At 39.8% G+C, this 16,613-nt stretch overlaps 1 protein-coding gene across 1 annotated transcript in view; it reads right to left on the bottom strand.

The window, feature by feature from the left end:
* Window positions 1-4,261, bottom strand: part of LOC138967617 (phagosome assembly factor 1-like) — a gene marked incomplete in the record, with an annotated part of 28,625 nt that extends 24,364 nt beyond the window's left edge. Inside the window, 2 exon segments of the mRNA XM_070340226.1 lie at window positions 3,004-3,086; window positions 4,072-4,261. Of these exon segments, the coding sequence (XP_070196327.1) occupies window positions 3,004-3,086; window positions 4,072-4,135 (147 nt within the window).
* Window positions 4,262-16,613: the final 12,352 nt, after the last annotated feature.

The following is a 16,613-nucleotide window of genomic DNA, read 5'->3' as shown; positions in this document are numbered from 1 at the left end:
GGGGGGGGGGGGGGGGGGGGGGGGTGTCTCCCGGGTCTTTTCAAAGAAAATCTACACCACTTAAAGGCAGAGTAAGCCTCCCGTAAACCATCACAGATACGGTCAGGCTTTTACACACAGTACAAACACCATTTCATTTAAACACTCACCAATTGAGAACATCCTAGGTGCCCTCCGTAAAGAGCGAACAATTTTCAAAGAATTTATTTTTGCGTGGTTTATCTTACCCCTGAGCCATCGTGAACCCGTGTGATCCAGTTTTCCCTTTTCACAATGCAGTCGTCATAGTTAGTCATTTGAATGCGACTCGACGTGAGCTTATCTACAATAGCACGTTTTTTTTTATGCACGAAACAACGGCTGTGGTTCACAAGAACTCTAGCGATGGCTTTTGACTGTTGAGAGGAACGGCGATTTGCACTGATAAACCGGCCGTCGTCTGCTACGACCCTTGCGTGACCCTGCTTCCGGGCTTTTCTTTTTTTAAACTTTCACAACTTCGAATTGTTCTGATCTTGTCTTGATGAAAAACGAATTCTTTTATGATTAAAGAATGTTTGTGTAACAAGCTGTCAATTTATTATTTAGATTTTAAAAGTTAGGTCTAGCGCAAAAACGAGGCGCCGTTGTTGTTAACGGAACAAGTCTACGAAAATAAATTCTTTGAAAATGTCTCACGCTCGACAGAAAGCAGCCAGGATGTTCCCGTTCGGTGAGCGTTCAAATGGAAGTATGCTTGTACTGTATTTAGACGCTCGGGGAGCTCTGTGATGGTTTACGGGAGGCTTACTGTGCCTTTAAGTTTGCACAATAAAACAATACCCTCGAGTTTCGTTTCGAGTTATGTTTCGGAGACCGGTAACACCTATGGGGTTAAAACTGAAGAAATCAATACCGCCACAGTCTGAATGGCCTTTGTGTCTCTGAATGCAAATTCAGTGTAGGGCTGGACCGGACAGTTGTGGGTCACGGGGGCAGTTCTAGGTCAGTAGGTCCCCCATCCCCTCCACTTCATGAATAATGCCTGCACCTCTTTGTGTCAGCCCAGTACGGATGATGTCAGTCGCTTTGGACACATCACTTCTTTCCCCAAACAAGACTTTGTTTGCAGAAACTGATGGTGATGACATTATAGAATATGTGCTTTCCTTTCTAAACCTCTGAAGAAATCTACTTGCAAAAGGTCACCAAAAGAGTTAGGTCCTTGTAATGTAATTAATCTTAGCTTCTTCTTTTTTTGGAAACAATCATTTTACACATAAGTAATTGTAATTCTAAAGGGATACACTTTGATGATGCAGTACTTTGTTGATTCTGAAATTTCACATCTCAGATCTGCAGACTGTTGTGCTACGTGTACTAACAAACATAATTGACATGAGCATAAGTTTCAGTGGTTTGAGTTATCACAAATAATTAAATGAAAACTTCTCATAAACATATTATATATCAAATGTGGAAACCGATTTTAACAACTCCAAACAAGAGTGCATCAGCAAATACACCTTATACAAATTATCATTTATATGCCGTACGTGTATAGCTTTCTCCCATACGCACTTTATTCAGCCGCTCTTAGTGAACTTCCCATGGTTTCTTTTTCCTGTTGGAGATTCCATTTTCAAACACAGTACTGTTGCTTTTGGTTGTGACTGTATCCACAATGCGAAAAAGCGAAAGTGAGCGAAGCGAAAGTGAGTCTCCATCTAAACAAGCCACTGATTGGTCAGAAAAGGGACATGACAACCAATCAACAACCATTTGTGCTACGGCTGCCGAGCACTGACCTGAATAACAGTCGAGTTTTCGAAGTTGCGTTTTCATGTACGTTTGTGACAGTGTTTACACTTCCTACGGTCCGAAAAATCGTGTCCGCGTCCGTAAGTGGCTGGTGTCCGTCCGTTAAAGGTTAGTTATTGTTGAAATCGTGTTCGTTCCATGATAAACTGTCCGTATGTAGCAGGTGGCCGTTACAACAAGGGTCCGCTAGACTCAGGTTTTACTGTTTGAGGTTGCCGTTGTTGTATTTTTAGATTGCAAAACTACATCATGAAAGTGGCAACTAAAGGTTAGGTGACAAACGGAAAAAAACTTGTATGTACCAATTCTGGATTACTCCTTTGAATAAAAAGCTCCTATATATAATCTCAATATTTTCTTAATTGTATCGAATATTATGAACAACTGACACTAACACACTTTAAGACCGCTGTTGCACTGTTGAAAAAAATATCAACCCATGAATTGAATTTATATTTGAAGCGGTGATTTTTCAAAACAGTTTTTTTTTCTTTCTCAAAACAGCGAAAATTGAGATTCGAGGTTTATGAAGTACAACGACGATATACAATAGAGGTACAAATATCACCAGTATGTTTTTTTTATCTATTTATTTTATGCAATTTATATCGCGCACATATCTCAACCACGGATTCAAGGCGCAGGGATTTATTTATGTGTTGGAGCGGCAATCCTATACCGAACCAACCTGCTGTTATTTTACATCATCCATTCACAAGTGAAACTGACAGGTGTGTTAATTAACTGAGCGATATTGTTCCCACATTTCCAATGGTAACTTCAGTGTTTGAATCCTGTCACAGTCAGCAGCTGTTGGTTGGAGTTTGGTTTTCTGGGTCAACATACATGCAGATGTACTACATGTAGTGCAAAAACCATCTTTGTGAGAAATACTGATGCATGTCGTCAAATACACATACTTGTATGCCTGCTAGGTATCTGTGAGTTTCTTGTTAAACCCCCAGACTTTCGCTTGAAAATCCTGATATTCAACATGCGCATTGGTGTTTTTGCCTACATTTGCACACATGGGTGATACGATTCCGCTCGCTTAGAGTTTTGCACCGAACGTTGACTGAGGAAAACGCACACACAAAAACCCTGCTGTAACTGAAACTCTCACAGATAGCAACAAACTGGTTAGAAAGCCAATGAGCTATCAGCTGAGCTACCAACCCATCCCTAATGATAGACTGCACTGACCTGGTCGCTGTACCAGACCTGGACCCCCTTGATGTAGCGGTCCTGTCGACGCAGGATGTTTACCGCCTGGTAAAAGGGCATACCTGCACAAAAGAAAACAAACATTATTCATATGTCATACAACGATACAGCCCATTAGCTGGAACCATAGCTATGGAAAGCCGTTTGGCTCATAACCATTACACGTGTAAAAAATGATTAGTACACGTGTAATAAATAATTAACCCTTTCGCTGCCAATCAAAACTTGCGTATGTGCATTCCTGACTGCCAGGGAATATTGGAGTTCGGGGTGTAATAATTCACAAAAAATTCTAGTTCCAAACTGGCAGTAGGTAGGTAAGTAAAACCTATGTTATTTTTAAGGGAAATTGAACCAAGAATCTGTTTTTAGTGTCTAATCATGGAAATAATAATTAGATTGGCTTATAATGATGTTTATGAACCTTGGTTTTACACCAAAAGCTCCAGTTTCTACTAGTACTAGTCATGTGACAACTTTAAGCCTTGTCATATCTCAGCTAGTTACTGCCATGGTATTAGTAACTATGAACAAAGATTGGGACATAGATCATCTTAAGAATATAAATTATACATGTACTAAGTTATAGTTATAGGTGTGACACACTAGAAGTAGAACAATAAAACAATGAAGTGCACTGCAGTGCATAACAAGGACAAGCTCACAAACCAGATTAGCTGCATAGCATGCACTGCCCACAGATTTAAAATCTAAAAATACATTTTACCCAGTAACTAATATTGTTACAGAATGAACTCTTGTTATTGATTTGCTGTGTCAGAATAATCTAGTATCATAAGTATGATTCATGCAAACTGACAAGGATTGAAGGAACTGCATGGGTACAGCCCAATTATGTCAATGTACGTCAACATTCCACACATAATTATGCATTTAGTTGTCCAGTGAACGAGTATCGTGGTCAAACTGTCCAGTTTTGGTATCTGTTAGTACTCTTTTGTTGTCACTCGCTGGTCCACAGCTGATTTGGTGACGTTATGTGCATAAATAGAATCTCTAGCGAAGGGAAATCAGGTCAAAACTTACCCAAGACAAATTCCCATTGCTCGTTTCCAAGTGACCTTTCCGGGACAACTTCAAGATCGAGCATGGTTACGGTTCCTGTGGAGAAACCATACGGTTATTTAGAGGCAGGCAGGAACTCTAGATGGTCATGATCAGCTCTGTTCGAATGTGTTTACAAACTCACAGCTCAGTCAACGCCATTTTTGTTTTGTTTTTGTCAGCCTCCAGTATGGTTGTGTATAAAATGTGGATCGGAAAACACAAGTTTTTCCTATCCCGATTCCATACGAAGAAATACATCTTTTTGTATGATTTTTATGCTCAGTACTATCATCAAGAGAACAAAACATAAAAACAATACCATACCTGAAAATATTACCCAGTCTTTGATAAATTCAAACTTACTACTGCTGTAACTTAACCGCATGATTTTCCGATGCACATTTTCTGATTCACAAGAGAAAAGTTCGTCTGCTCTGCTACGTAGCACAACAGACGTAAACAAATCCAATTCGGAGAAGTGGGACGCCACATTATGCAAAGAGAACAAAGGAATTCTGATATTTTTAAATCACACCAGGAACGACAAGCTTGCACAGGTTGAACAATCGATCGAACCTCCGACTCGTGACACAAAGGTTAGCCTTGAGTCAGTCAGCTGCGATTGATCTATTTATATCGAAGGCCAATGGTGATAGAATTTGTAGCGAAGGAAGAGAGTAGAGAAACAGAGAGCGAGGAAGGCGAAAAGTCGGCCAGTGACCATGACACTGACCGCGTGCGTGTGTACCGTTGCCCTCTTGATGTGTAGGGTCAGCAGAAAGTTACCAGCACACCTGAGGAGCGATTACTTCAAAATATGCTACGAACTTGATGCTGCTACATGCAGAGAGACTGGACATTTTGAACTGAAAAACGAAGTCATTGTGAATCTAGCATTTCAGACACTGTAAAGTACAAAGCTGGCTCGTGCACTTGTTGTGCCGTAGTGATGTTGGCCGTAAGGGCGTGATAGTGTGCTGAGGGAATGAATAGCCCTGATATAGAACATTCAGTACTGACAAAACAGAGAGAGAGAGAGAGCATGTGTGTGCAGGTGTGTGGTGTGTGTCACTGGCAGTTCTGCAGTCTCATGTGAGCCCGAGTTTTCAGAATTTTTGACCTTCTCAAGTTTTCACCTGATAAATTATACCTGGCCTTTGCCACGGGTTCACTATATAGTAAATTCGAACAAACAGGTCAATTGTAGGTATAAATTTGAGTTCCCATCGGAAAATTGACAGGGCAGGAATTCCTAATTTGAAAGATTATTTCCTGGCAGATGTCCTGAACTGCATTTTCATAAAAGCAAGAAGAAAAGAAGATTTGTTTAAAAACTGAAAATGTGCTGATCATCGGAACGGCTTCAAATCTATTTTTCCACAATCCAAACATTCTCAGTTTTCATTTCTGCATTTAACTTGCAGCCGGCTACACATTTCTGAGTAAGTTAATAAGATACAAGTATATCAGTCGTGCCAGACTGATTTCATTGGTCACACCGCCCGAGTTAATGTTGATGACGTACAAGCTGTACAAGAAAAGCCCAATCTGACAGAAATTTTATCTGAATGACTTACTCATCTTGCCTTTTATTGTCAAATCTAGTATTTGATTGTACAAACAGTCCCAGCCTCCCCCCCCCCCCCCCCCTCCCCAAAAAAAAGCCAACCAAGAAAGACAAACAGCAAAACAATTAGAAAAACAACACACACCCACACACACACAAATCAAGAACAACATCAACAACAGACAAAACAGGTTATGATGCTGATGCTGTTGCTGGTAAAAGAATTAGTTTTCAAAACCAAACTGTAAAAAGCCACTGGTTTAATGTCACATAAGTTATGACAATCAATAGTATAGCGAAACAACACTGACTGAAGGTGACGCACGCGACACAGTGTACTGCGCCACACGCGCGCACAGTGACACGCCCACCAAGAAGAGTGATCTTCACTGACAATGATGTTCGCGTTAGATCACATTACAAACATTGAACAATGACATAGGTTCACTGACACACAAGGTTACGCCAACCTGAGACTCGAGGAACTAAGATTGATAATTTCTAGTGCAGTATCGTGACGGTAGATAGGTACCGGGAGAAGACACAGGGACGTCGTGTAAAAGGGGAAAACATACTTTGCTGAAAGTGTACGTGTGTGTTTATGTAACCAAAGCAAGATTTCTCTATTTTCAAGGGATCCTGTGAATTGGATGGCAATTCTGATGTGTATGAGAGAGAGAGAGAGAGAGAGAGAGAGAGAGAGAGAGAGAGAGAGAGAGAGAGAGAGAGAGAGAGACAAGACAAGACAAGACAAAATCTTTATTATCGAGGGTAATAGATAAGCAAGAATATTGCTTTTTTACATCCAGCCCTCGCCCTAATATAGGGTCAACAAGAACAGAAAACAATATAATCAAATAACTATCACATCAAACTTATAATACATTATATATTACTTACTTACTTACTGCCTTTCACGCCTGGTGGCGTGTATGGCAGCGACACATTATATATATATACAGATATAAATTAAAAAAAAAAAAAAATAAATAAATAAATAAAAAAAAAAATAAAAAAAAAAAATTAAAAAAAAATTAAAAAAAAATAAAAAAAAATTAAAAAAAAATAAAAAATTGTCATGCTGCATTTTAAGTACAATTTCCAATAATAAATATGTCAATTTTTAACATATCTTAATTTAGATCTGCATATTATTATAATTTAGTTTAACATGCACATACATTTTAAATGAATTGTTGAACCATTCAGCACATGTTTAGTTGCATTATGTGCGACATATAATTCTTTTTGAAGCTGTCTGTGTTTGTTTTATGCTTAAGAAAAATAGGAAGTGAGTTCCATAGGACCGCACCTGAATATAGAAGGCTTGATTTGAAAAGGTCAATACGTGGAGTCGGTGTGATAATTTTTAGTCTGTTATAGTTCAAAATAAAATTATCACGTAATGTCTCCGGTGCATATCCTGACATCACTTTATGCATTATAACACCTTTATTATACATTAACCTTTTTTGAAATGGTAATACTTGCAAATTTGTATAATCAGATTCTGAAGGAGTGTGATTTTTTAGCATAATAAGCTTAACTGCTCTTCTGTGAAGACTGGCTAAAGGTTTCAAAACATTAGCACTTGCACAATCCCACACAGTGGATGCATAATCAATATTTGACAAGATGTGATTGTAAAAAAAAATCTTTCGCGAGTGGAGATTCAAGAAATGTTTTATTTTTGATAACTGATATATTTTTTGGGAAGCAATCTTACAGATGTAATCAATGTGATCATGCCATGATAAATTATTATCAATCTTTACACCAAGGACTTTGTGGTGAGACACTTCTTCCAATACTTGATTTTTAATATAAAGAGGTGGAATGCTCGATAATAGATTTTGTCGTTTCTGTCTTGTGGTTATTAGCATAAATTTTGTTTTAGTGTGGTTAAGAGACATATGGTTTAACTCTGACCAATTCAGGAGTGCATCAATGCTTTCTTGTAGAGTTTTTGATAAATAATTTATGGAATGGTGACTAGAATGAATAGTAGTGTCATCTGCAAACAACTCACAGTTATTATGTATGTACAGTGGTAAATCATTGACATAAATGGAGAACAATAATGGGCCTAAAACAGATCCCTGTGGGACCCCATATTTCAAAGTACTTTCATTTGAATATGATGCATTAGTAAATGTAATTTGTTTTCTATTTAAAAGAAAAGATTTAAGAATATTAATGGTGGTGCATTGCATGCCATATATTGACAATTTCCTAATGAGAAGAGAATGATCAATAACATCGAACGCCTTTGCAAAATCAACAAACAGTGCTGCAGAAAATTTGTTAGAATTTATGTTGGTTAGCCATTGATCAATTAGATTTATAAGAGCTGTATGACATGAGTGCTTTTTGCGAAAACCAGATTGTTTTGGATGGAATAAATTGTTTTTATCAAAATGTGCTAAGGCATGTTTATATACAGGGTGACACGAAAAAAACAGATCCCACCAAAAGTTTAATATTTTCTGAAATAATCAGCCGATTCTTTTATTTTTTCAGGTGAGCCAAGCTGAAATGATGTTCTAACAGCCCACCAAGTTTGAGCTTCAAGATGTCATGGACAACGGAGCATAAGACATTTATAGTCGAGGCCTATTTTCGCCGGCGAACAGATTTGCTCGGGCTGCGCACAACAGACTCTCTGACTGAATCAATATTCCTCGGTGTCCTTGCTGATTTAGGTCGACCAGAGTGGGATCCCCTGTTAGGGTTTTTACTATTGAGGTTATTGACAGTCCCATGGTCTCTGAACTTATCCCTCCATCCATAGATAACTGATTTAACAGGAAAGTCTCTACGTCCAAACTGTCTTTTGAATTCCAGTTGAGCAGCGTGGATAGAATTCGACCGAAAATAGGCCTCGACTATAAATGTCTTATGCTCCGTTGTCCATGACATCTTGAAGCTCAAACTTGGTGGGCTGTTAGAACATCATTTCAGCTTGGCTCACCTGAAAAAATAAAAGAATCGGCTGATTATTTCAGAAAATATTAAACTTTTGGTGGGATCTGTTTTTTTCGTGTCACCCTGTATATGTTTTTCCAAGGGTTTTGAAAGTGGTGACAGGATTGAAATAGAGAGAGAGAGAGAGAGAGAGAGAGAGAGAGAGAGAGAGAGAGAACTCTGAACTCTGAACTCTGAACATTTATTGAATAAACACAAGGCTCATTTCAATGGGGAAATGGGGGGAGGGAAATTCAGCGTAGTACATGTGTCCACAGTGGAGCCGAATAAAAACAACAATAAAACAGTGAAAAACAAAACAACAGAACAGACATACAAACATGCCACACGTGAGATACCGTGTTTTAGGATTGAATGGTGATCATCTTAACTAATGTATTGAGATCTTTTCTTGAACACTTTATACAGAAAGTTCGACACATCCATGACATTCTTATCATCATCCGCACTCATAATTGCTGCCACATCGTCATTGGCTTCAAAAACAGAAAGCTCACTTCTGAACTCGTCATATGCAGCACAGTTCAATAAAACATGTTCTTCGTCTTCGTTTTCAGTCTTACATACTGGACATAATAACTGTTGAGGGGTTACACCGCGTTTGTACCTCGTCCTGTGACAGTTTATAGGTGATATACCAAATCTGAATTGGACATAAGCAATTTTAAAGCAACGTAACTGGCTACAATCCACATAATTCTCAATCTTAAACGATCTTTTAAACTTGGCATAGAACACGTATCTCTCTCTCGTCTGGATGTCATTATCCCAATCTGCTTTAAAGCGATTAATGAGTCTTTCTCTTAGTGTTCTAAGAAAATTACCAATGTCACCAACGCTTTGTTGCTGCCATGCTTCATTACAGCCATTCTCACATAGAATGTTCTTTAAATAGAAAGACCAAGATTTTTTACCAGAGTCACACAGAGCACATGACATAAGATACGCTTTACGAGGAAGTCTGTCCTGTGGCATAGCAATCAACCGTAACCAGTACTTCACCACCCTGATTGCTGAGTTAATGAATAGCGGGTGTCTACCCAGATCACCATACACCAGTCTGTTTGGGATTTGTTGCCCCACACGCAAAAGTCTTTTACACGCAAATAAATGCACTTTCTCAATGTCCCCATAAGCCTGGAAGCCCCAAACCTCTGCCCCATACATTAGAACAGGAAGAATCTGGGCGTCAAAAATCTTGAAGAAGATACTACTTGGGACATCACCAAGTCTGAAGAGACATCTTAAAATCTGCATAGTTCTTACCTTGGCCTTAACGGCCAGCTCACCAATAGCTTTCGTGAGTGATAACTTAGTTGTAAAATGAAGACCTAAATACTTATAGCTATTAACGACTTCTAAACGTTCATTACCATATTTCCACTGCTCTCGCTCAGCAAGAAAACCGCCTTTGCGGAAAACTATCACTTTGGTTTTAGACAAATTGACGGACATTCCAAAGTTGTCTGCAAAGTTTTTCAAAATGTTAATCTGCTTTTGGAGACCCCAGGCCGAAAAGGACGTTAAAGCGACATCGTCCGCGAACAAAAGGATTAAAATCTGAATGACATCTGGAGTCAGCTGAACACCATGTATTCCCTTTTCAGAGACCTCTACGGCTAGTTCATTTATCAAAAATGAGAATAATGTTGGTGAGAGGACACACCCCTGCCTTACACCAATGGGACACTCGAAAAAGTCTGTAATGCTGTCCGGACAGCGCACACACGAGCGAACTGATTTATACATACTTTGTAAAATCCTCAACATTTTCCCACCAACCCCAGCTTTTCGCAGTGTGTTCCAAAGAATTGCTCTGTTTACACAATCGAATGCTTTACGAAAATCAACGAAACATACATACAACTTTCCAGACCGTTTCAGTAAGTATTTCTGCACAATGCTAAAAAGAACAAAGACGTTATCAATAGTGGAATAACCCGCACGAAAACCACTTTGTACTTCATCGATTTTGTTATTCTCACTCGCCCAGCCTGACAAACGTTTATTCAATATGGTAGCAAACACCTTTCCTAGGATACTAAGCAATGAAATTCCACGGTAATTGTCAGGAGTATCAACATCACCACTTTTGTGAATTGGAACTACAATAGCACCTGTCCAGGCAGCGGGATAATTACCAGAGTCAAATATTGTGTTGAATAACTCTACTATGAACGGCAAAGTTTGCTGAACTGAGTTTATTAACATACCGGCAAGAATCCCATCGGGACCAGCAGATTTATTTGGGTTAAGATTTTTTATTGCAGAGGCGACTTCCTGAGGACTAATTGGCATGTCCAAACATTCTACAGCAATATCAGTATTTTCAGGATCAACCAAGTGTTCATCGTTACCAGCCTGAGTGTTACCTAGATCAGCACTAAAAACATTCTTGAAATGAGTGAACCACTGTTCACTAGTAATATCTGGGGTTTTACCAGCCGACTGTCGAATGGACTTAAGTTCGCTCCAAAAGAGTTTAGAGTCTTTTGCTTTTTCGGCAAGAGCAGCAAGTTTATTTTGTTTAAAAGATTGTCTTTTAGATGTTAATAAAAACCTGTAGGATTTTCTGTTTTCTACATAACTCAGCCTGTGTGCCGTTTTATTTTGAGTACAATGCAGCATTGACACACTTGAAAATAATTCGTGTTCACTGTGCACAGAGAGCTCCACTGCGATGTGCACTCGACCGCGGTCGAACGCTGAATGGAGAGAGAGAGAGAGAAAGAGAGAGAGAGAAAGAGAGAGAGAGAGAGAGAGAGAGAGAGAGAGAGAGAGAGAGAAAGAGAGAGAGAGAGAGAGAGAGAGAGAGAGAGAGAGAGGAATAGCTTGTCAGACTCTCTCCATTCGCATGAGGCGAGCCCTGTCATTTTCAAGGTCACAAGCACTATCTTCAGGGCATGACCGAAACCAGCAGTGGTTAGGTTAGTTTTTATGTTGTTAGGGGCAGGGCTCCTAATATGGACCACTTTTTGTTTCATGCTAATAACTAGCTTGTTTTCTTCCGAAGAAGTTTCATTTTGTGTTTGGTAGTCCTTCTCTCTTAGGTTAACGGTTAGGCCTAATTAGAGTGAAATAGCTTTGATAGACATTCAGCAAAAATTAAATACAGAAAAAATCACAAAGGGTCCATATTAGGAGCCTGGGTGCCTAATATGGACCAGTGAAGCGGCCTTCACGAATCACTGTAAAAAGCTCCCTATACTTCAAAATAACATGATACAACTTATTGTACAAGTCAGACTAATTAAAATATGCTTTAGATTTAGCTGTTTCGGGTTGATGAGAGCATTATTTGAAGCACACCAGGAAACTAAAGAAGCTTATCAAAAACAGAGTGAAAATAAGTGAAATTATCAACTTCCACGAAAAGAAGACTTTTTGTTATTTTTTTTTTAAATCACGAGGGCTAGTTATAGGTTATTTCCAGCAAGCTTCTTAATGAATTAATGAAAATAGTCTTTAGCTTTTTATATTTAGTGAAGTTTTGACTAAATATTTTAACGTAGAGGGGGGAATCGAGACGAGGGTCGTGGTGTATGTGTGTGTGTGTGTCTGTCTGTCTGTCTGTCTGTCTGTGTGTGTGTGTGTAGAGCGATTCAGACTAAACTACTGGACCGATCTTTATGAAATTTGACATGAGAGTTCCTGGGTATGAAATCCCCATACGTTTTTTTCATTTTTTTGATAAACGTCTTTGATGACGTCATATCCGGCTTTTCGTGAAAGTTGAGGCGGCACTGTCACGCTCTCATTTTTCAACCAAATTGTTTGAAAGTTTGGTCAAGTAATCTTCGACGGTGAGCTTGGTGGCTTAAAAATCTGAAAATTGTAAAAAAAAATATTTTTTTTATAAAACGATCCAAATTTACGTACATCTTATTCTTTATCATTTTCTGATTCCAAAAATATATAAATATGTTATATTTTGATTAAAAACAAGCTCTGACGATGCTACGAGTATACGGTCTTGCTGAAAAATGGCATTGCGTTCAGTTTCATTCTGTGAGTTCGACAGCTACTTGACTAAATGTTGTATTTTCGCCTTACGCGACTTGTTTTTTCTTCGATTTGTTGAAGGTGGTCCATATTAGGGGACTCGCACATACTTTGAGATTTTGCTATTATTTTCTGTTTGCAGTAGAAACTCGGGGTCAAACCTGCTAACATGTAACAAATACGGTCTTAGCTGTCATATATAGCAATTTTTGTGTGATAAAAGCTTTGGCTGTGGGCAGAAACGAGTCCGTTTTAGGCGGCAAATTTAGAGTGAACGCTGCCAAAAGTGAAAAAAAGAGAAAAAGCCTAACGGTTTTGAGATGTGTGTTTCTGCAACTGTTTTGACATGTGCAAGTTATCCAGAGAGGGTGAATACAGCGAATAAGACTTTTTTGAGCGCTCTAGCGCCGTTAATTTGTCAGAACAGGAGGTGGTCCGTAGGAGCCGGTAGGAGCCCTTCCCCTATTACAGCAGCATATCGTCAAAACGGTGATACCCCAAGGAGACAAACAATTAATGTACCATCATAGTGACTCTAATTGCTAATCTTTCGACTATTTAAACGTAAAAAGCTAGTGCCCAAACTAACAGTAGCACCCGTACCCTGGCAGACCGCTGAAAGCCCGAAGCAACCTGTGACGTAGATTGTGGACCAGCGTGTCACGCACGTCACGTCATTTGACGGCTCATGACGTAGTTTGCCCGGAAGGTGCGATCAGAGGTGACGGTACCCACATTTTGACCGTCGTCTGCGTGTGCCCCAACACAATAAAAGAACGGGTGTGTGGTTATTATTTTAATGTCCACGCAATTAGAACCGGAAAAGTCAAGGTCAACCTTTGGTCACCTTTGTGTGTACGAGTAGTTTCTTTAGAGGTTAGTCTCTCTCTCTCTCTCTCTCTCTCTCTCTCTCTCTCTCTCTCTCTCTCTCTCTCTCTCTCTCTCTGTCTCTGTCTCTCTCTCTCTCTCTTTCTATCTCTCTCTCTCTCTCTCTCTCTCTCTCTCTCTCTCTCTCTCTCTCTCTCTCTCTTATCTTTTTTTTAGGGGGGGAGGGGGGGTGCCGGTCATTTGAAATGGGCAAGATAAAAATACAAACTGATTTTGTAGCCAGTGGACTTGAGTGGGGATTGCTTATTGATTTGTGACTAAATAAAACGTGTTGCTAGAACATGCTGGAAAAGGGAGAACGGAAAATGTTCCAAGCGTTGAGTGTGGACCAGTACAATGTATATCTTAAACTTTCATAATAATTTACAGAATCTATGGCAGACTAGTGAAATCTGCGTATTCGAACTATTTGCGTCAGAATAAAAAAAACCAAGAAGTGTAGGTTAATTTATTATTGATAAAACGAAACGTTGCATTTACTAGTTCGTCAACACAATGGTCTTTTAATAGACAGACAGACAAACACTTATAATACAAATAATGAACTTATCTTAGAAGCGTGGATGTAATTCGCTTTCAAGATGCCAGCGAGGTCATTTGAAATCCTTGGGAAGACATCTTGCCTGCGTGTTGTCAGATTATTGCAACAACAAACAAGTCGCGTAAGGCGAAATTACTACATTTAGTCAAGCTGTGGAACTCACAGAATGAAACTGAACGTAGTCCGCCGCTAGTGCAAAAGGCAGTGAAAGTGACGAGCCTGTTTGGCGCGGCAGCGGTTGCGCTGTGCTTCATAGCACGCTTTACTGTACCTCTCTTCGTTTTAACTTTCTGAGCGTGTTTTTAATCCAAACATATCATATCTATATGTTTTTGGAATCAGGAACCAACAAGGAATAAGATGAAATAGGTTTTGAAACGATTTTGGAAATTTAATTTTGATCATAATTTTTAATTTTTTTAATTTTCAGAGCTTGTTTTTAATCCAAATTAACATATTTATATGTTTTTGGAATCAGAAAATGATGAAGAATAAGATGAACGTAAATTTGGATCGTTTTATAAAAAAAATTTTTTTTTTACAATTTTCAGATTTTTAATGACCAAAGTCATTAATTATATAAAAAAAGATCCGGGGATATAATTCACAGGAACTCTCATGTCAAATTTCAGAAAGATCGGTCCAGTAGTTTAGTCTGAATCGCTCTACACACACACACACGCACGCACACACACACACACACACACACACACATACACCACGACCCTCGTCTCGATTCCCCCTCTATGTTAAAACATTTAGAAATCGGGCTTGCTGCAGGGAGAAAAACAAATCAAAACTCAGCTTGCAATCACAGTTACTCAGGAACTGGTAATTAATTCAAAAAAGACATCACGCCCTTTCGACCCCGAGTACCCACCCCTTTCCCATCCTCATTTCCTTTTTCTTTTCACCAAGCATCACCCTTCCCGGGTGTCCGGACACCCGACAGAGTTTCTTTTTCACACCCCGATTTCCTGCAACTGACGATTTCAACTTGTGACTGTTTCTTGTCGGAGCCGGTTTGCACGTGCAAAATTCTCACCGGCTGTGACAGTGTCGATGCGCGACCTACTTTTTCCCACGGTGCGGCGAGGCACTGGGGTATATAATTACGCCGGATTGCAAAGCGCGTTCATTCTAATGACAGACTCGTGTAATGGATCCGAACCTGACCACTAATTTGCGTCCGGGGTAGAAGGAGACTGACCTATAATTTGATATCGGCGTTGATGGAGACTTGACAAGAACGGCTCGCTTTTGGGCTGTTTTGAAACAAGTGACGCAATTAGCTGTCAATCAACGTACACTTGCACGTGTGAGATGAAGTCATGAACCCCCAAGAAAACGTCTGATTGACTGAAGAAAGAAAGAAAGAAATACCGTCACTTTTCAAGCAAATTTCGGTGTCAAGTTTTCGAGAGATTTTCTGTGCAGTCAAGTCTAACTTGAGCATTATAGTGTCGGCCAAGGTTGAAGAAAATTATTGTATTTGTTATGTGTAAATCCTTGGTAAAACGAGACTCTCTTTTAAAATTCGCTTTCTCAAAATCTCTCCCTTCCTCCCCACCCCCCCTCTCTCTCTCTCTCTCTCTCTCTCTCTCTCTCTCTCTCTCTCTCTCTCTCTCTCTCTCTCTCTCTCTCTCTCTGTTTTCTTTGTTTCTTTCTTTTATTCATATTTGTTTTATATCTAGCCCATGTATTGTTGACACAGAAAAAATGTCCAGCCCGATCTTGTGTTCAGACCACACCAATAAACTAACCTCAATAGTTTCTATGGGTCAGCATGTAGTTTTGCTTGTCGACACCCTCCATAATCCATTGGGCAGCGCATTCAGGCAGGCGTCTGATATGTGTCTGCAACGCACACACCATTGATCATGCATTGTGGTGCTCCTGACACCCTCTCCTCTCATACACTCTTACAGCAAAGAACATTTGGTCCTCTTTATGGATGGACACGCCTGGTATCTTGTCCCTATTGTCGCTGCAAGCAAATTGCTCTTTTGTTACTGCTGAACGGATTTATCGGGTGGCAGTTTTTGTTACTTTTAACAGAAGAGATTTACTGACCAACAAAACGGTTACTCCTTTGTTATTGCTGACCGGCGGATTTACACGTTTTCTCTCTTCTCGCCGTGAAAGGAGCTACTAACCTAAACGTTGCTCTATTGTTATTGCTGACCGGATTTACAAGCCGGCGCTGTTGTCACCGCTGAAAGGACTATTTACCGAAACGTTGCTCTGAAAAGGATTTACAAGTTGCTCTTTTGTTACTGCTAACAGGTTTACAAAAAGGGGACGCACGTTAGGCGTCAGCGCGGGTAAATGATAAAACAGGACTTTGCAGAAGAGGGGAGCGTGTTGTAGAATAGCGCTCAAAGGCCGTTGCAGTTTTTTCAGCTGCTTGTCGGCGCGTGCGCTGCACGTGCAAGACTGCCTGGGTCAACACAGGGCGCGGGCTGCAGGCACGTAGTGACCGTCGTCCGGCTGTATGTGCACGATGTCCACTTTGTTGGTCCGCAGCCATGGACACCG

This window comes from Littorina saxatilis, linkage group LG1 (genome assembly GCF_037325665.1).
Source record: "Littorina saxatilis isolate snail1 linkage group LG1, US_GU_Lsax_2.0, whole genome shotgun sequence".
NCBI lineage: Eukaryota > Metazoa > Mollusca > Gastropoda > Littorinimorpha > Littorinidae > Littorina > Littorina saxatilis.
This window is presented reverse-complemented; position numbering and strand designations above follow the sequence as displayed.